This window comes from Miscanthus floridulus, chromosome 3, assembly GCF_019320115.1.
Source record: "Miscanthus floridulus cultivar M001 chromosome 3, ASM1932011v1, whole genome shotgun sequence".
Lineage (NCBI taxonomy): Eukaryota > Viridiplantae > Streptophyta > Magnoliopsida > Poales > Poaceae > Miscanthus > Miscanthus floridulus.
The window spans coordinates 15,332,062-15,346,511 of record NC_089582.1 but is presented as its reverse complement, the minus strand read 5'-3'; the positions used below and the strand labels follow the sequence as shown (position 1 = coordinate 15,346,511).

At 45.7% G+C, this 14,450-nt stretch overlaps 2 protein-coding genes across 3 annotated transcripts; one reads left to right on the top strand and one right to left on the bottom strand.

Annotated features, from left to right (window-relative positions):
- Positions 1-2,528: 2,528 nt before the first annotated feature.
- LOC136545066 (basic leucine zipper 43-like) lies at positions 2,529-3,580 on the bottom strand. The gene has a single exon (XM_066537112.1). It carries the CDS (start codon positions 3,442-3,444, stop codon positions 2,755-2,757), a length of 690 nt encoding a protein of 229 aa, XP_066393209.1. The 5' UTR covers positions 3,445-3,580; the 3' UTR covers positions 2,529-2,754.
- A 4,081-nt stretch (positions 3,581-7,661) lies between these two features.
- Positions 7,662-14,089, top strand: LOC136545064 (ATP-dependent DNA helicase DDM1-like). Of its 2 annotated transcripts, none has more exons than XM_066537111.1 (14): positions 7,662-7,799; positions 8,385-8,928; positions 9,022-9,114; positions 9,634-9,977; positions 10,047-10,233; positions 10,325-10,500; positions 11,258-11,514; positions 11,627-11,731; positions 11,833-11,927; positions 12,023-12,142; positions 12,739-12,858; positions 13,006-13,104; positions 13,207-13,308; positions 13,485-14,089. In XM_066537111.1, the coding sequence occupies exons 2-14, from the start codon at positions 8,476-8,478 to the stop codon at positions 13,710-13,712; spliced, it is 2,379 nt and encodes a 792-aa protein (XP_066393208.1). In that variant the 5' UTR covers positions 7,662-7,799; positions 8,385-8,475; the 3' UTR covers positions 13,713-14,089. The 2 variants fall into 2 exon arrangements, with proteins under 2 accessions (XP_066393208.1, XP_066393207.1); XM_066537110.1 differs by having other exon boundaries at positions 9,631-9,977.
- Positions 14,090-14,450: the final 361 nt, after the last annotated feature.

The window sequence follows — 14,450 nt, the reverse complement described above, 5'->3', positions numbered from 1 at the left end:
ACGGCAACCAAAGCAAGAGCGAGGGAAGGCTCTTCAATTCAAAAAGTTTGCCTCGTCCACCAAAACTGTTCCTATCGCTTTGTAAAAAAAAGACTGCAATTATTTCAGCACAGCAGTACAACAAGACACAAAGATCGTGGATTCCTGATGTCGTTTAACAACAAAGGCGACAAATAGTACGTGTTTTTCTCTCACAACAAATCAACAAACAGTACTTTTCACTCTGGCTTATCAGCGAAGCGAACGGGGCATACCAAAACTCATGCTGCAACGACACGTTTCCATCCCATTTTTCCCCGGCGTCACCACGTCATCATTGTCCCGGCCAACATATCAAATGGGTTGTCATACTAGTTGAATAGGACTGTGTACCTTATGCCTTAGGCGGCTGGACATTTTGTCGAATATGTTGCAGGCACTAGAGCTGCCATCACTCTGCTACAGGCATCCGAGTGTTGCTGGTGTAGTGAAAGCCAGTGTAGATGGCTAGGATGCCATTATCGTTGTCCCATTCGGCTTGGGCCTTGTGGGACGCCATCCCCTTCTGGGCAGCCGAAGCCGACGGCCGGCCATGGACAGCCTCCACGCCCCCTTCCATGTTTCGCCTGGACTGCCGCTGACGGCAGCACGTGTCTTGCTGGTGTGGCCAAGCGGACGGCCGAGCCCTGGGCGCCGTCAGCCCGTCACCGAGCAAGAGCTGGACGTGGCTTAGGCTGAGCCTCCATCCTCCTTCCCTTTCCATCCGCCTTCACGCACGGGAGGCTCGAGCTCGAAGTCGATAGACGGAGGGCTAAGGGCGGCTGGGCCGAGAGCGGATAGATGAGGTCGGTAGAGGCGCGACAGGTGGAGAGCATGGAGGCTGAGGCGGTGCTACAGCCGGAGAAAGGCACGAGCGGCGCGGTGGGCGGATGCCGGAGCCTGGCTCACAGCCACAGGCTGGCGGAGCGGCGTTGCGAGGCGGGGGAGATGACGTCGATGGACGAGCGGGTTCGTAAGTATTCGCGAAGGCCCGGGTCCGCAACTTAACGGGTTTGAGACCCGCAATGATCCGATTGAACGGTCCATATTGTGTGATGGCCGGATCCGACGGTTCTAGGCTAACGGGTGACATGGCTTAATCGGGTGGCCGAGCTTGGACCCGGGATTCGATATGTAGAGAAGAGATACCAAATGTAATCGCGCTCTCGCCGCCGCGCGCCGTGTGCACGAGACCGAGACGGGCGCGTACCAACGCGAGCAGCAGGACGGCCGGCCTTCCTCAGGTCGTGGAGCACGAAAGTGCCACTGCCGGTGCTAGTACCGGCCATAGATAAAAATAGCGGGCTACAGCGGCCGGAGAGGCTCAACGCTACGCTATTGTTCTTTGTGCCGCTATGTCAATTTTGACCGTTGTTGCGAGCTATAGCGCCGGTAAGCGTTAAAATATATTTCATATTTTACCTACTTATCATTTGCTTACTAATTTAATTAATTATTTCCTTCTTATAATTTGTTACTAATTTGGTACTTTGAACAATTAAACACTGGAGTTTCACGAACCAAGTTGTAATGTCAATTGGCCCTGTTCGCTTCGCTGAAAAAACAAGCAATAACACTATTCCGGCTGAAAAAATAAGCTGAATAGTATGGATTATAAAGTCAAGCGAACAGGGCCAATGTTATCTAGACTTGTGGAATCTTAGAAACATATCTATGTTCATTGAATTTCATATTTAACATATTCTTTGCATCAATTACTGGTGTTTTTCATGCTAATTTTATAAAAACGCTATCTGCCATAACGCCACTCTAGCATCGCTATAGCTTCATAGCTGTAAAAAAAAAATCAATAACCCACTATTTTAATCTATGGCGCCGGCGGCGGCCTTGGTGGAAGACGAAGAAACTGCCAAACTGGTGCCCCGTGCCCGGTTCGTACCCAGGCCGCACGTCGATCGTTCGTCGATGGACGATGAACTGAACCTGACCCTGAAACTTTGGCCCTGTTTAATTTCCAAAATTTTTTGCCTTCTACAGTAAAAGAGCATGTTTAATATATGGATAGAGTACTAAATGTAGATGAAAAAAAACTAATTGCACAGTTCTCGACGAAATCGCGAGACGAATCTTTTAAGCCTAATTAGCCCATGAAAAGCCTTAAGCGCTACAGTAACCACGTATGCTAATGACCGATTAATTAGTATCATTAGATTCGTCTCGCAGTTTTCTGATGGGTTCTGTAATTTGTTTTTTTATTAGTATCCAAAAACCCATCCCGACGTCCTTCCGACGTATCCGATGTGACATCCAAAAATTTTCATCTCCGTTGTTTGGAACTGAGATCGACCAATCACAATGAGAAGAATGGGTCTGAAGCACTCTCTAAAGTGGCAGTCACCTGACTGACAGACGCATGCATGGGGCCTGCTACAGTTCGCTTCAGCCTGCTGCTGGCAGGTGCTGAACTGAGTCCGAGGAAGGAGACGGCAACCAAAGCAAGAGTGAGGGAAGGCTCTTCAATTCGAAAAGTTTGGCTCGTCCACCAAAACTGTTCCTCTCGCTTTGTAAAAAAAAATACTACAATTATTTCAGCACAGCAGTACAACGAGACACAAAGATCGTGAAATCCTGATGTCGTTTAACAACAAAGCCGGCTAATAATATAGTATTTTTCTTTCACAGTAAATTAAAAAACAGTACTTTTCTGACTAGCTTATCAGGGCATACCAAAACTCACGCTGCAACGACACGTTTCCATCCCATTTTCCCCCGGCGTCACCGCGTCATCATCGTCCCGGCCGCGACGACGCCAGCGACCTGCTGCACCGGCGCAACCGCCCGCGCCCGCGCGAGGCGCGCGCGTGCTAGCGCGAGCAGCAGCACGGCCTGCTTCTGCGCGCCGCCCAGCCGGCGCCGGAGCGCGCGGGCCTCCGCCTGGAGCCGCGCGTTGTCGAGCCGCACCGCCATCGCGCGCGCCGTCGCAGCGCCCGCCCTCGCTGCCAGCGCGCGCCGCTGCGCACGGAGCGCCTCCGCGGTCCGCCCGAGCTCCTCCGCACGCTGCCGCCGCCGCGCGCGCGACCGCCGAGCCGACTCCCGGTTCGATATCTTGCGCTTCAGCCGCCGCAGCCGCTCCTCCTCCTCGTCGCCGTCGGCGGCGCCGGCGCCGGCGATAATGCCAGCCGCCGGGGTCGTCATCGCCGACACGGCGCCTACGACGGGCGACGTGCAGCTCGAAGCTCCGCCAGCCGTCGTATCAGTATGGAAACCGAAACCACCACCAGCAGCGCCGCATGTCGCCGTGGCGTCGAAATGGAAACCGCCAGCAGCATCGCCGGCCGTCGTCGCTTCGAAATCGAAATCGAAATCGAAATCGTCGAAGCCGAAGCCGACGGCGTCCATGTCGTCTGGCAGCAGCGGCAGGCCGGCGGCGAAGTCGAGCTGCATGGCCTCGTCGAGGGACAACATTTGCACCGGCAAGCGTAGATGACTAGCTGATGTCGATGCTGTCAGTTTGTGTCACCAACTACAGGGAGGTTGAGGATGAAGAAGCCGATCGAGCTGCTTCCGAAATATATAGGCGAGCTAGGCTCGCCATCACTGGCCAGTGACACTGACGCTGACGGCACCCTGCACCTGCGATTCTCCTCACCGAACGCGCCCCGACCATTGGGAGTGGACTAGTGTCGACTTCGCTTTCGTCTACCTCTCGACACTTGGCTAGACTCAGACGCCCTATTCAAAAGCGTTGCTACCGCGTGCCTGTTGCGCGATGGACGATGGGGCCATGGCACCGGGCGGAAGCATGGCGGTTCGCCACGTGGACGAATAGAAGAGTACGCTAGCTGCTGGTGCTGATGTGCTGACGTCGATCTGAAGAAGGAAACAGGAAGGACGAAGAAAGGCGATATCGGCAACTAAAACTAATCCTTGATTAGGATGGAATTATTTGAGCTTGTTAGTTAGAGCTTTTGCTCGATCGAGTCCTTGTGTGTATTCAATTGGTCCTTTATGGATTTGGCCTTGCCTGATTTCGATCTTCTCGAAATATAAAGGCTGAAAAGCTACGTGGCCACCATGGATCAGATGAACTCAGTGCATGGAGGCAACTCCGAAGGCGGTTTCAAACTTTCGATCACCTCAACTAGCGCCGAAAGATGTGATCCGATTGCACTGATGCAACAAAATAAAAAAAAACTGTTTTATATTATATATGGTATTTTAGGACTGCCTGAGAATGACCAACCATTGCATGGTGAAGTGTGATCAATGGCAACGATCGTGTAATGTCATGTGTTCTTCTGTTAGAACGTTTGCTTGCTTGCAGTTGCAGGAGCTATTGTGGCATTGTCGCTGAACGTCATCGAGACAGGATAAGAAAAGCAGGGCTTTATTTGTGGAAGTGGAATTAATGTTACTCCCAGATAAAAGTCTGCATTCCGCACCTGTTCCATGCCATCTTTTCCCCTTCTAGTGCTGCGTGTCTGCATACCTACAGCTAACGCCTGGGTGGTGAACGGGAGAAACAGAGGCGGTGACGTCGACACGCGCGACTGCCGACCGGTGGTCGACGACGACGACTGGTGGCAGAGCACGCTCCATGCTCGTGCTCCTGCAGAATAAAGGAAGCCAGGGCCACGAGGGCCAGCTCGTGTATTCTACGTGTGGCGCTGCGTTCCCCGGAGGTCGGATTCGGATCCTCCGTCGGCCCGGCTGGCTGCCTCCATGGGGGATGGGCCTTTCCCCCTTTCGGCTTTCCAGGTGCCGCTCCGGCCCGACACGCGTCTCCGGTCAGTTGCTAGTACATGGCGACGACGACGCTTCAGCCTTCAGCGAGGCTTCCGGGGCTGGGTGCCTGGGTGCGCGCAGCGCGTGCTTTCTTTGCAGCAACGCAACTACGCAAGCACACGATGCATGCATGTCCCAGCAAGGCAGCAAAGCTACACCGGCCGGCCGCCCCGTCCCCGTCCCCGTCGGTCAAGTCGGCAGTGCACCTCTTTTTTTTTTTTTTTTTTTTTTTTTTTTTTTTTTTTTTTTGCTATCGATCGGTGCAGTGAAGACCGGGTCAGATGCGAATTTAGAGATCCTAATAATGTCATAGCTAGCACTTAGGATCCCATTCCTACAATGAGACTGTGGATTCTATAAAAGTAAATATAATCTCTATTCTTGATAAAAGAAAAGTGAGGTGTTTAAATTCTATTCTCGTAGTAGATTTCAAGTAGATAGTTGGTTTTAAATCTCATTTTCATTTTTATATCTCATTCCTTTCTTATGGTTGAATTCTAGAACCTTATCCTAGAATCCAAGACCATGTTCAGCTGCAAGAATAAGCGCATTTGCTTATTCTTCCAGCCGAAAGGGGCCCAAGTGTTTGGATCCCATTCTTACTTTTCTATCTCATTTCTCATCTTTCTTAAAAGATCCAAACGAAGTCTTAGATGTTCCTAATTCCTCTTACCAAATTGGAACGATCCATCTCCTACTTTTTCTAAAAAAGTGTAGAATTTAAGTTATGTAATAAAAAGAATGTAATCATAAAATAATGTAATTTAGCCTTATCCTAGATGGAGTGAATAGATATGTCAATGGGTACCCCGAAACCCGACTATCCCACGGGTTTTACTCGATAAAGTGACGGGTATGGAAAGAATTTTCCACCCGCGGGTATACTAATGGGTAAAAATTCCTACCCATCAGGTATGCGGGTACGGGTACAAGAACATGCTACACACACCTGTGTACCCACAGATAATTTATACCCATCTTAGCAACACATATGTATTCATTATTAACCAAGAAATACACATATATCTAATATATCTATGACTATTAGACTATTAATTTGTGTAGTTTTGTTGCTATGTTATAATTGTTGATTTCTATTGAATAAATATTTGGCGACATATGGCTCTAATAATATAATATATTCATGTCTTTTGGTTTATAGCGGGTATGCATTCGGGTACGAGTTACCCGTCTGGTATTTTTATCCACACGGGCGCGAGTACGGTTAAAGTCTACTACCCATGCGCAGGTACGGGTATTTAGTGGGTAAAATTTTATCTCGCGGGTGCAGGTATAGGATAACACTAGCCGATGAGTATATACCCGTTGCCATCTCTAAGAGTGATGCATCGTAAGCCTGTAACCACCGCTTCTGTCTTTTGGTGTGGGACTACATGTAGCTCCGCGCCTTCGCCCGCCTCCTTTTCCACGGTGAAAATGACCAAAACACGTGCTTACTGATTTAAGGGCGACAAAGCACCGAGTATTCCGAAAATTGCACCGCTGTTCGCGCCATAGGGTTTAACCTCGCTATATATCTGCTTGTCGCAAAAGGAAGTTTACTTAGTTAGTACAAAGTAGTGGCAGCACCGTTCAAGCCGGTGATTTGTGTTGTGTTCCTCGTACAAAACGTGGCACCTCGCCGTCGTTGGGTCGAGATGTACTAAAACATCTATCTCCCCTTAATGAAGCACGTGCTATGCACGATTTCGAAAAGGAAAAAGTCTACTCCACCCCCTCAACTATGGAAGATGGTCTACATAACCCCCTCAACTATGAAACCGTCTGTTTTACCCCCTGAACTTTCCAAAACCGTCTAATTTACCCCCTGGGCGGGTTTTCAGGGCGGTTTTGCTACAGTAACAGCGGGCCTGCTACAGTGGCAGTGGGTTTGCTACAGTACCGGTGTTTTGAATTTTCTTTTTTTTCTTATTTTCGTTGAATTTTTGAAAAATCATAGTAAATCATAGAAAAATCGTAAAATGAAAAATCTAATTTTATTGGACTCCACATGAGTAGATCTACACAGTGAATATATAATACGGTATGTTTTAGTACAAATTTTTTTTTGTAGCTTTAAATTAATTAGAAAATCTAATTTTGTCTGTAATTAATTGGAATAATTCATAGCTGCAGCTTCTATGGTCCAATTGTGGTGAAATTTTTATGGTACGCTAATTATTGTATGCTTGAACTATAGTAAAAATTTCGTACTCATTGGACTATGTATAACTTAGTTATAGATAAATTCTAATTAATTACAGACAAAATTGGATTTTCCAATTAATCTAAAGCTACAAAAAAAATTTGTACTAAAACATACCGTATTATATATTCACTGTGTAGATCTACTCATGTGGAGTCCAATAAAATTAGATTTTTCATTTTACGATTTTTCTATGATTTACTATGATTTTTCAAAAATTCAACGAAAATAAAAAAAGAAAATTCAAAACAACGGTACTGTAGCAAACCCGTTGCCACTGTGGCAGACCCGCTGTTACTGTAGCAAAACCGCCCTGAAAAACCGCCCAGGGGGTAAATTAGACGGTTTTGGAAAGTTCAGGGGGTAAAACAGATGGTTTCATAGTTGAGGGGGTTATGTAGACCACCTTCCATAGTTGAACGGGTGAAGTAGACTTTTTCCATTTCGAAAATATTTTCTGTCTCTCTTACGAATGCGAAGGCTGAAGACAATCTTCCCAATGTCGGGCTTCGATGGGCCCAAAAGCTGCCCCGGACACCACATGGGCCTGCCTGCCTGATTCAGTTAGAATGGGAAACGCCAGCCCAACGGCCCAGTTCCCTGCAGCCGTTGCCTCTGGCGCCGCGCGCGCCCACCCTACCTCCCAATTCGCAACCTCCCGCCTCTTTTGTCCCCCGCACCGCACCGCGCGGCCAAACAAAACCCTAGACCCTCCCAGTCCCCATTGGTCCGGACCCGCCACTACTACCCCGACCCCTCTCTCTCTCTCAGACTCTCAGTCGCCACGGTCGGAGTCGGAGGGCGGCGACGGGCCGACGGCGTATGTAAGGTACGCTGCGCTGCGATCTCCCCGCCCCTACCACCTCTTTTGGTCGATCTCGGAATCCACAGAAATGGTCCCCCGTTTCTCTATGAACCCTAACCCCCTAATCTCGACGGAGAGCAAGTGCATCCCACTCGCCCCTCCCCCGGTTGGACCAAGCTCGTGTTGGTGGGCAACACTGGATTTGGTCTTTCATGGTTGGGGGCGTTTCGGGGAGGTACTGTGCAGGAAAACGCAACTTCCCCCTTTCGCTGAAATCTCCTGTTCATATGTGCTTGTGCTCTGTTTTGTCTTTTCTCTCCCTTTTTTCCTAAAATAAATAAATAAATAACATCTTCTTCCTTCAGTTCACCACCTGCTCGGTGGCTATAGCATTTAGTTATCTAGCAGTTACCTCATCTTTTAATCTGTGTGCTTATAAGTGCAGAATCGAAAGCCGCAGCCCATTACAGTAGTTGTTTGTTTTTGTGTGATAGATTGGCGTATCTGAATATTCCTGGGAACTGCCGTTGAGTTGGGTTAATGACGAATTTTTTAATCTACAATAAATGGAATTGCTCTTTTAATTCCTCCCATTCATTTCATTTCCAGGAACCCAACTGAACCTACGACGTGCTTGTTCTGGGAGATCTCTTGCCTACTGTGAGCGAGCGAGTTGTCCCGGAACAGCTGGCTGCTCACAATGGGGACGCTTTCAATGTCCGATGCTATTCCTGACAAGAACTGGGATGCTTCCCCTGTTAAGTTTGAGGCTAACGATGGTGACGCACGGGATGCTTCCCCTATTAAGTTTGAGGCTAAAGGTGTTGACACAATCCCCGTCCTTAAGGAGGAAGAGCGGCTATTGGAGCCTGTGAATGATGAGTCGGCTGATGGAATCTTGGATTCGTTACCAATTGACCTGGAGGCCAAGAATGGCAATGCGGCCCTCATCACTGAAGCGATGAAAAAGGAGGAGGAGCAGCTTGAAGACACCCGGCTCAAGGCGGAGGAAGAAGAGGAAGCCAGGAAGAGGGAGGCGGCTGCAAGACTCGCTTTTGATCCTGAGACACGGTATAACAAGTTAGATGAGCTGCTGTCGCAGACACAACTCTATTCGGAGTTTCTACTTGAGAACATGGATCGAATTGCTGAAGTATGAAAGTCCCACTGTCTTGATATGTTTTTCATTCTTGTACTGTTTTGTTTCTTTTGCTGACGATAGCGGTGTTGCCTGGTTGTTAAACAGGAAAGTGTTGAGACTCAAGCTGAAGAACCACAAGTAGAAGAGAAGAAGAAAGGGCATGGCCGGAAGAGGAAAGCAAAGCCAGTGTACAATGATGTGAGCGCAGATTCATACATTGTTCTGTCTTTTATAGTTTGTTATATGTGTTGTCTGCAGTTTTGGATCATCAGGTTTTATCATACCTACCTTACTAAAATACTATATGTTGTCTGCATATCTTGATTCACTAATAGTAATCATCTGACGATGTTGGACTTATGCTTAGGATGTTGCTGCTGCTCATCATTTTAGGTGTAGCCTTGTTCTACTGTAGTTAATAAACTCAGAAATTATTAGTTGAAAAGGTTGTTCAAAGGTGGGTGAAGCTCGAACCCAGTTGCATTCCTCAGTAAGAGTCAAGATATGAGGATAATGTTCCATGGTTTGTTTGAGTTGTTGGCATCTACTGATCAAGTGGCTATATGATTATGAAACTTATACTCAAATATTTCTGAGGGTCATATTCAAGTTAGTATATAAGGAAAAAATGTTGATAAATAATTGTTCTAATGGATCAAATGTTATGTTAAGTTTTTATTAGTTCTGACAACAAACAACTAAATCACACTGCAGAAGAAGGCTAAGACGGCAGTGGCTGCCATGCTTACAAGGTCTCGCGAAGATCGTCTTGCGGAAGATTGTACTCTCTCAGAAGAAGAAAGGTGGGAAAAAGAGCAGGCCAATCTTGTGCCGTTATTGACTGGTGGAAAGTTGAAGTCATACCAGATAAAGGGTGTCAAATGGCTTATATCATTGTGGCAGAATGGGCTAAATGGAATACTGGCTGATCAAATGGGCCTTGGGAAAACCATCCAGACAATTGGATTTCTTGCTCATCTGAAAGGGAAAGGCATGCATGGTCCATACTTGATAATTGCTCCTCTATCCACTCTCTCAAACTGGGTGAATGAAATCTCAAGGTAACCATCCAAAGTATTTGTTCACTGTCCATATCATTGACTTTCTAATGCCACTACACGTGATTTCAGGTTTACTCCATCTCTTGCTAGTATCATATATCATGGAGATAAGGCGGCCCGGGCAGAGATCCGAAGAAAATTTATGCCCAAAAATGCTGGTCCTGATTTTCCGATAGTAGTGACTTCATATGAGATGGCCATGTATGATGCTAAATTTCTTGCTGTCCATACGTGGAAGTATGTTGTTGTGGATGAGGTGATGGAAAAACATATTCCCTAAATTATCACCCTTTTGTTGTTTTTTCCTTTTTTTTATTTACAAGTCAGTTCCATATTTCTTTCTCCAGGGGCATCGTCTAAAAAATTCTAAGTGTCTATTATTGAGGGAGCTGAAGCGCATACCAATGGATAATAAGCTCCTTTTGACTGGAACACCCCTGCAGAATAATCTAGCAGAGCTCTGGTCACTATTGAACTTCATTTTGCCTGATATATTCTCGTCACATCAAGAATTTGAGTCATGGTATAGTTCACTGTTCACCCATGCTTTCCTATTTGCCCCTTTCAATATTTTATTCATGTTACTCAATTCGTACTTGCAACTCTTCACTGAAGTGCAATAAATATATACTAGAAGCATATATTGTGTTCGTCAGTGGCCAATTGCCATCTTAATGCGTAAATGTCTTATATGTAGGTCCTAATCATAAGTTAATGATACATTCCTATGTAGGATTGGGGCAACTTTTATGTAGGCTTTCTCTGCCCATGGACCATATCTTATCTTCATAATTTAGCATGCACCGTTAAAGCATCATGATTTGTTAAAATTACTGAAGTGCAGTATCATTTCCATCACCATATATTGCATCCATAAATTCTGTAATTGAACAATGATTATGGTACTCATGAAACAAACATTCTTGAGGCTAAATGTATTATGAAGCTGGAGTACTGTTGATTATAACCTGTAGGTCCTTCCTTTCCTACTTAAACGTGAAGTTTTCTGGCTATATGCATGTTCTAGCAGGAATGCAAGTATGTGGAATAGTAAATATGTGTATTGCTGATATACATTGTAGATGCATATCAGGATGTCATATAAGTTGAACATTAGCAGCAATTTATATTGTATTATTTGCTCAGTTATATTCTGTTTAATTTCTAAAATGTTTTATATATTTGGACACTATAACTTGTGGGCTATTTCTGTTAAATATTCCATGCATTAGATTTGATTTGTCTTGCCTTTGTTGTGCTGACATGTATCTTCTTTCAAGGTTTGATTTTTCTGGGAAAGGAAATGGAGAAAAAGGTGAAGAAACTGATGAGAAGAAAAGGCTGCATGTTGTTTCAAAGCTTCATGCTATTTTGCGTCCATTCCTTCTAAGGCGGATGAAGGAGGATGTGGAACAGATGCTTCCACGAAAGAAAGAGATAATCATTTATGCCAACATGACTGAACATCAGAAGCAAATCCAGCGTCACTTGGTTGAAAAAACATTTGACAACTACTTGAATGAGGAATCAGATATTAGTATGCTGTCATAATAATGCGCACATATTTCTGTAGACTTGTAGTAATCCAGTACACCAGTATGTTCCTAGGTTAATAACCAAAGCTGGCCTCTTTTTTTGTCATACTGCAGTATTGAAGAGACCTGGCATTAAGGCAAGGTTGCATAATCTAATGATTCAGCTGAGGAAGAATTGCAACCATCCTGATCTTTTGGAAGCTCAAGTTGATTCAACAGGTTTGCCCCATTTTGGCCAGTGCCTGGCTGTTATCTACTGCTTTTATGTGCTTCTCTCCTGACCTCTTTGTACTGTGGATTTTTTGTTTTATATGTTGCAGGTTTATATCCACCTGTTGAGAAGATCCTGGAACAATGTGGTAAATTCCAACTTTTTGACAGGTTACTAAATTACTTGATTGCACAAAATCACAAGGTATATGGTTTTCTCTAGTCCCTGTATCGTATATGCACACACTAGTTCAGGTCTGCTTCTTTTATATATCATCTCAACTGTATTTCTGTTTGTAGGTTCTAGTATTTTCGCAATGGACAAAAGTGTTGGACATTATTGAATATTACCTTGATTCAAAAGGCCATGATGTTTGCCGAATTGATGGTAGTGTAAAATTGGAAGAAAGGAGGAGGCAGGTAATGTCGTAGTCTGTGTCAGTATGTTATTACTAGTTTACTTTACAACATCTATGTGACAGGAAGTTGAACCCTCCTTGGCTTTGTACTTTTGGCTTTTAGTGATTGCACACTTTACTTCCATGATTGTTTGCATGAACGGGAATTTGGCACATGATAACATGTGCTCAGCTACATCTTAACTGCGAGGCATGTTTTAGATGTAGATTGAGAACATACAACTTAAAGCCCTCAAAACATAAATTTTTAGGATCACGGTACATTGTAATACTCCAAGTCTTCATGTCACTGTTTGTCTGTTTATTGAAGTTGTATTGGAGGGTTGTCATGCACTCATGCCCCACCAGAAAATTATTTATTCTGTCAGTACACCAATCCATCATGATTCGTGCAGTGATGCATGCAACTTGGAAGCACATTGCTATTTGTTACAGTATCCATTGTTCTAAAAGCTAAAAGACCGTCATTATAAGATGTGCTCTGCAACACTTTTGTACATCTTCAGTGACGGAAATAATCTTGCTCCATTGAAGTACTTGATGTTTGTCTTTTATTACCATTTCTTCACAGGTTTGTTTGCGTATTTCTTATGGCAGATAGCAGAATTCAATGACTTGAATAGCAGTATGCGTATCTTCCTCCTGAGCACAAGGGCTGGTGGACTTGGGATCAACCTTACTTCTGCTGATACCTGTATCCTATATGACAGTGACTGGGTAATTATCTTTGATAATCCATGGGGTATAAATGTCCGTCTGCTAAAATGTCTGTTATTATAGGATGTGTATCTATTCTCATTGTGGTTGTTTATGTACGTCCAGTTGCCCATGATGATATTTCTAACACGCTGAATTTTACTACAGAATCCTCAGATGGATTTGCAGGCTATGGATCGATGCCACCGGATTGGCCAAACACGCCCAGTGCATGTATATAGGCTGGCTACATCACATTCTGTTGAGGTGTGGTTTGATGATATCAGTCATCTTTAGAGTTCGAACATGTTGCTTTGGTTAAAATCATGTAGTGGATATATAGGTTTACTCATCATCTCATCATTGCAGGGACGGATCATTAAGAAAGCTTTTGGGAAGTTGAAGCTAGAGCATGTGGTGATCGGCAAGGGACAGTTTGAACAAGAGAGAGCTAAGCCTAATGTCTTAAATGTAATAGCTCAGACGCATCCCAAGCTGCTCTAGCATAATACTAGATAGTAGTAGCAGAACACCAAAAAATATATATATATTAGATAACAAATGTCGACAAAATGAATGCCGGTTCACCAGGGAGGTTAGGTTTTCTGTCGCTGACGTGCTTCCTTTCTTTTGTTGTGGGAACGCAGGAGGGCGAGCTGCTGGCGCTTCTCAAGGACGAGCAGGACGAGGAAGACAGGATGATCCAGACCGACATCAGCGACGAGGACCTCCTGAAGCTGATGGACCGGAGCGACCTCTCGGGCCCACCTGGCGGCGCTAATGCCGCGCCTCTTGTCCCGCTGAAAGGCCCAGGCTGGGAGGTGGTGGTGCCGACCAAGAGTGGCGGCGGCATGCTCTCGTCGCTCACCAGCTGAGTGGTCGTTGCTACGGTTCCTATCTGTTTTAGTTGGTTGCGCTTTTGCTTGCCCCGTGCCTTGGCGTTCTGGCTGACTTTGAGGTAGTTGCTGGCGGCTGTCGAGGCGATGTTTTGGATGTATGGGGTGTGCTGTGAGTCGTGACTTGAACCGCATGCTGCACTTCGTTTGCTGCTTCGTTCTGCAGCGGCTGCAGCTGTCGTGGACCGTGCAGGGCGAAGCTGGGTGCTTTGCTGGGCATGGCGTAATGTATATAATATTGACAGCTGGGTTCTTCAGCAGAGGACTCCGGTGGTGTTTTGCTGTTTGCACGCAGGGTGCAGACAAACGGTACAGTACAAGAGGTCGTTGCAGATTTGCAGTAGAGTATGGTACAAGAGGTGGCTCAACTCGCAAGTCGCAGGGCTAGTTAATCCAGCAGACATGGACAAGTCGGTTTGCCACTCGTCTCCGTCCGTGATACGATGCGATCCTCCGTGGCTATGCAGCAGCGACAGTCTCCAATTGGCTGAAAAATACTGATCTGGCTAAATTATTGTGAGAGAAAATGACTGAAGAAAACCAGCTGAATAGTGCGGATTATAAGGTAAGCCGAACGGGGCCTATATCTCAATAAACACCACTTCATCAGCACTCAAGGTATCTTATTATGCTATTATTATGATGGTACGCACCAGCACCACCGTGAATCAACAGTAACTGAACGAACGCCCGTGTTTTTGCTGTGCATACGTGACA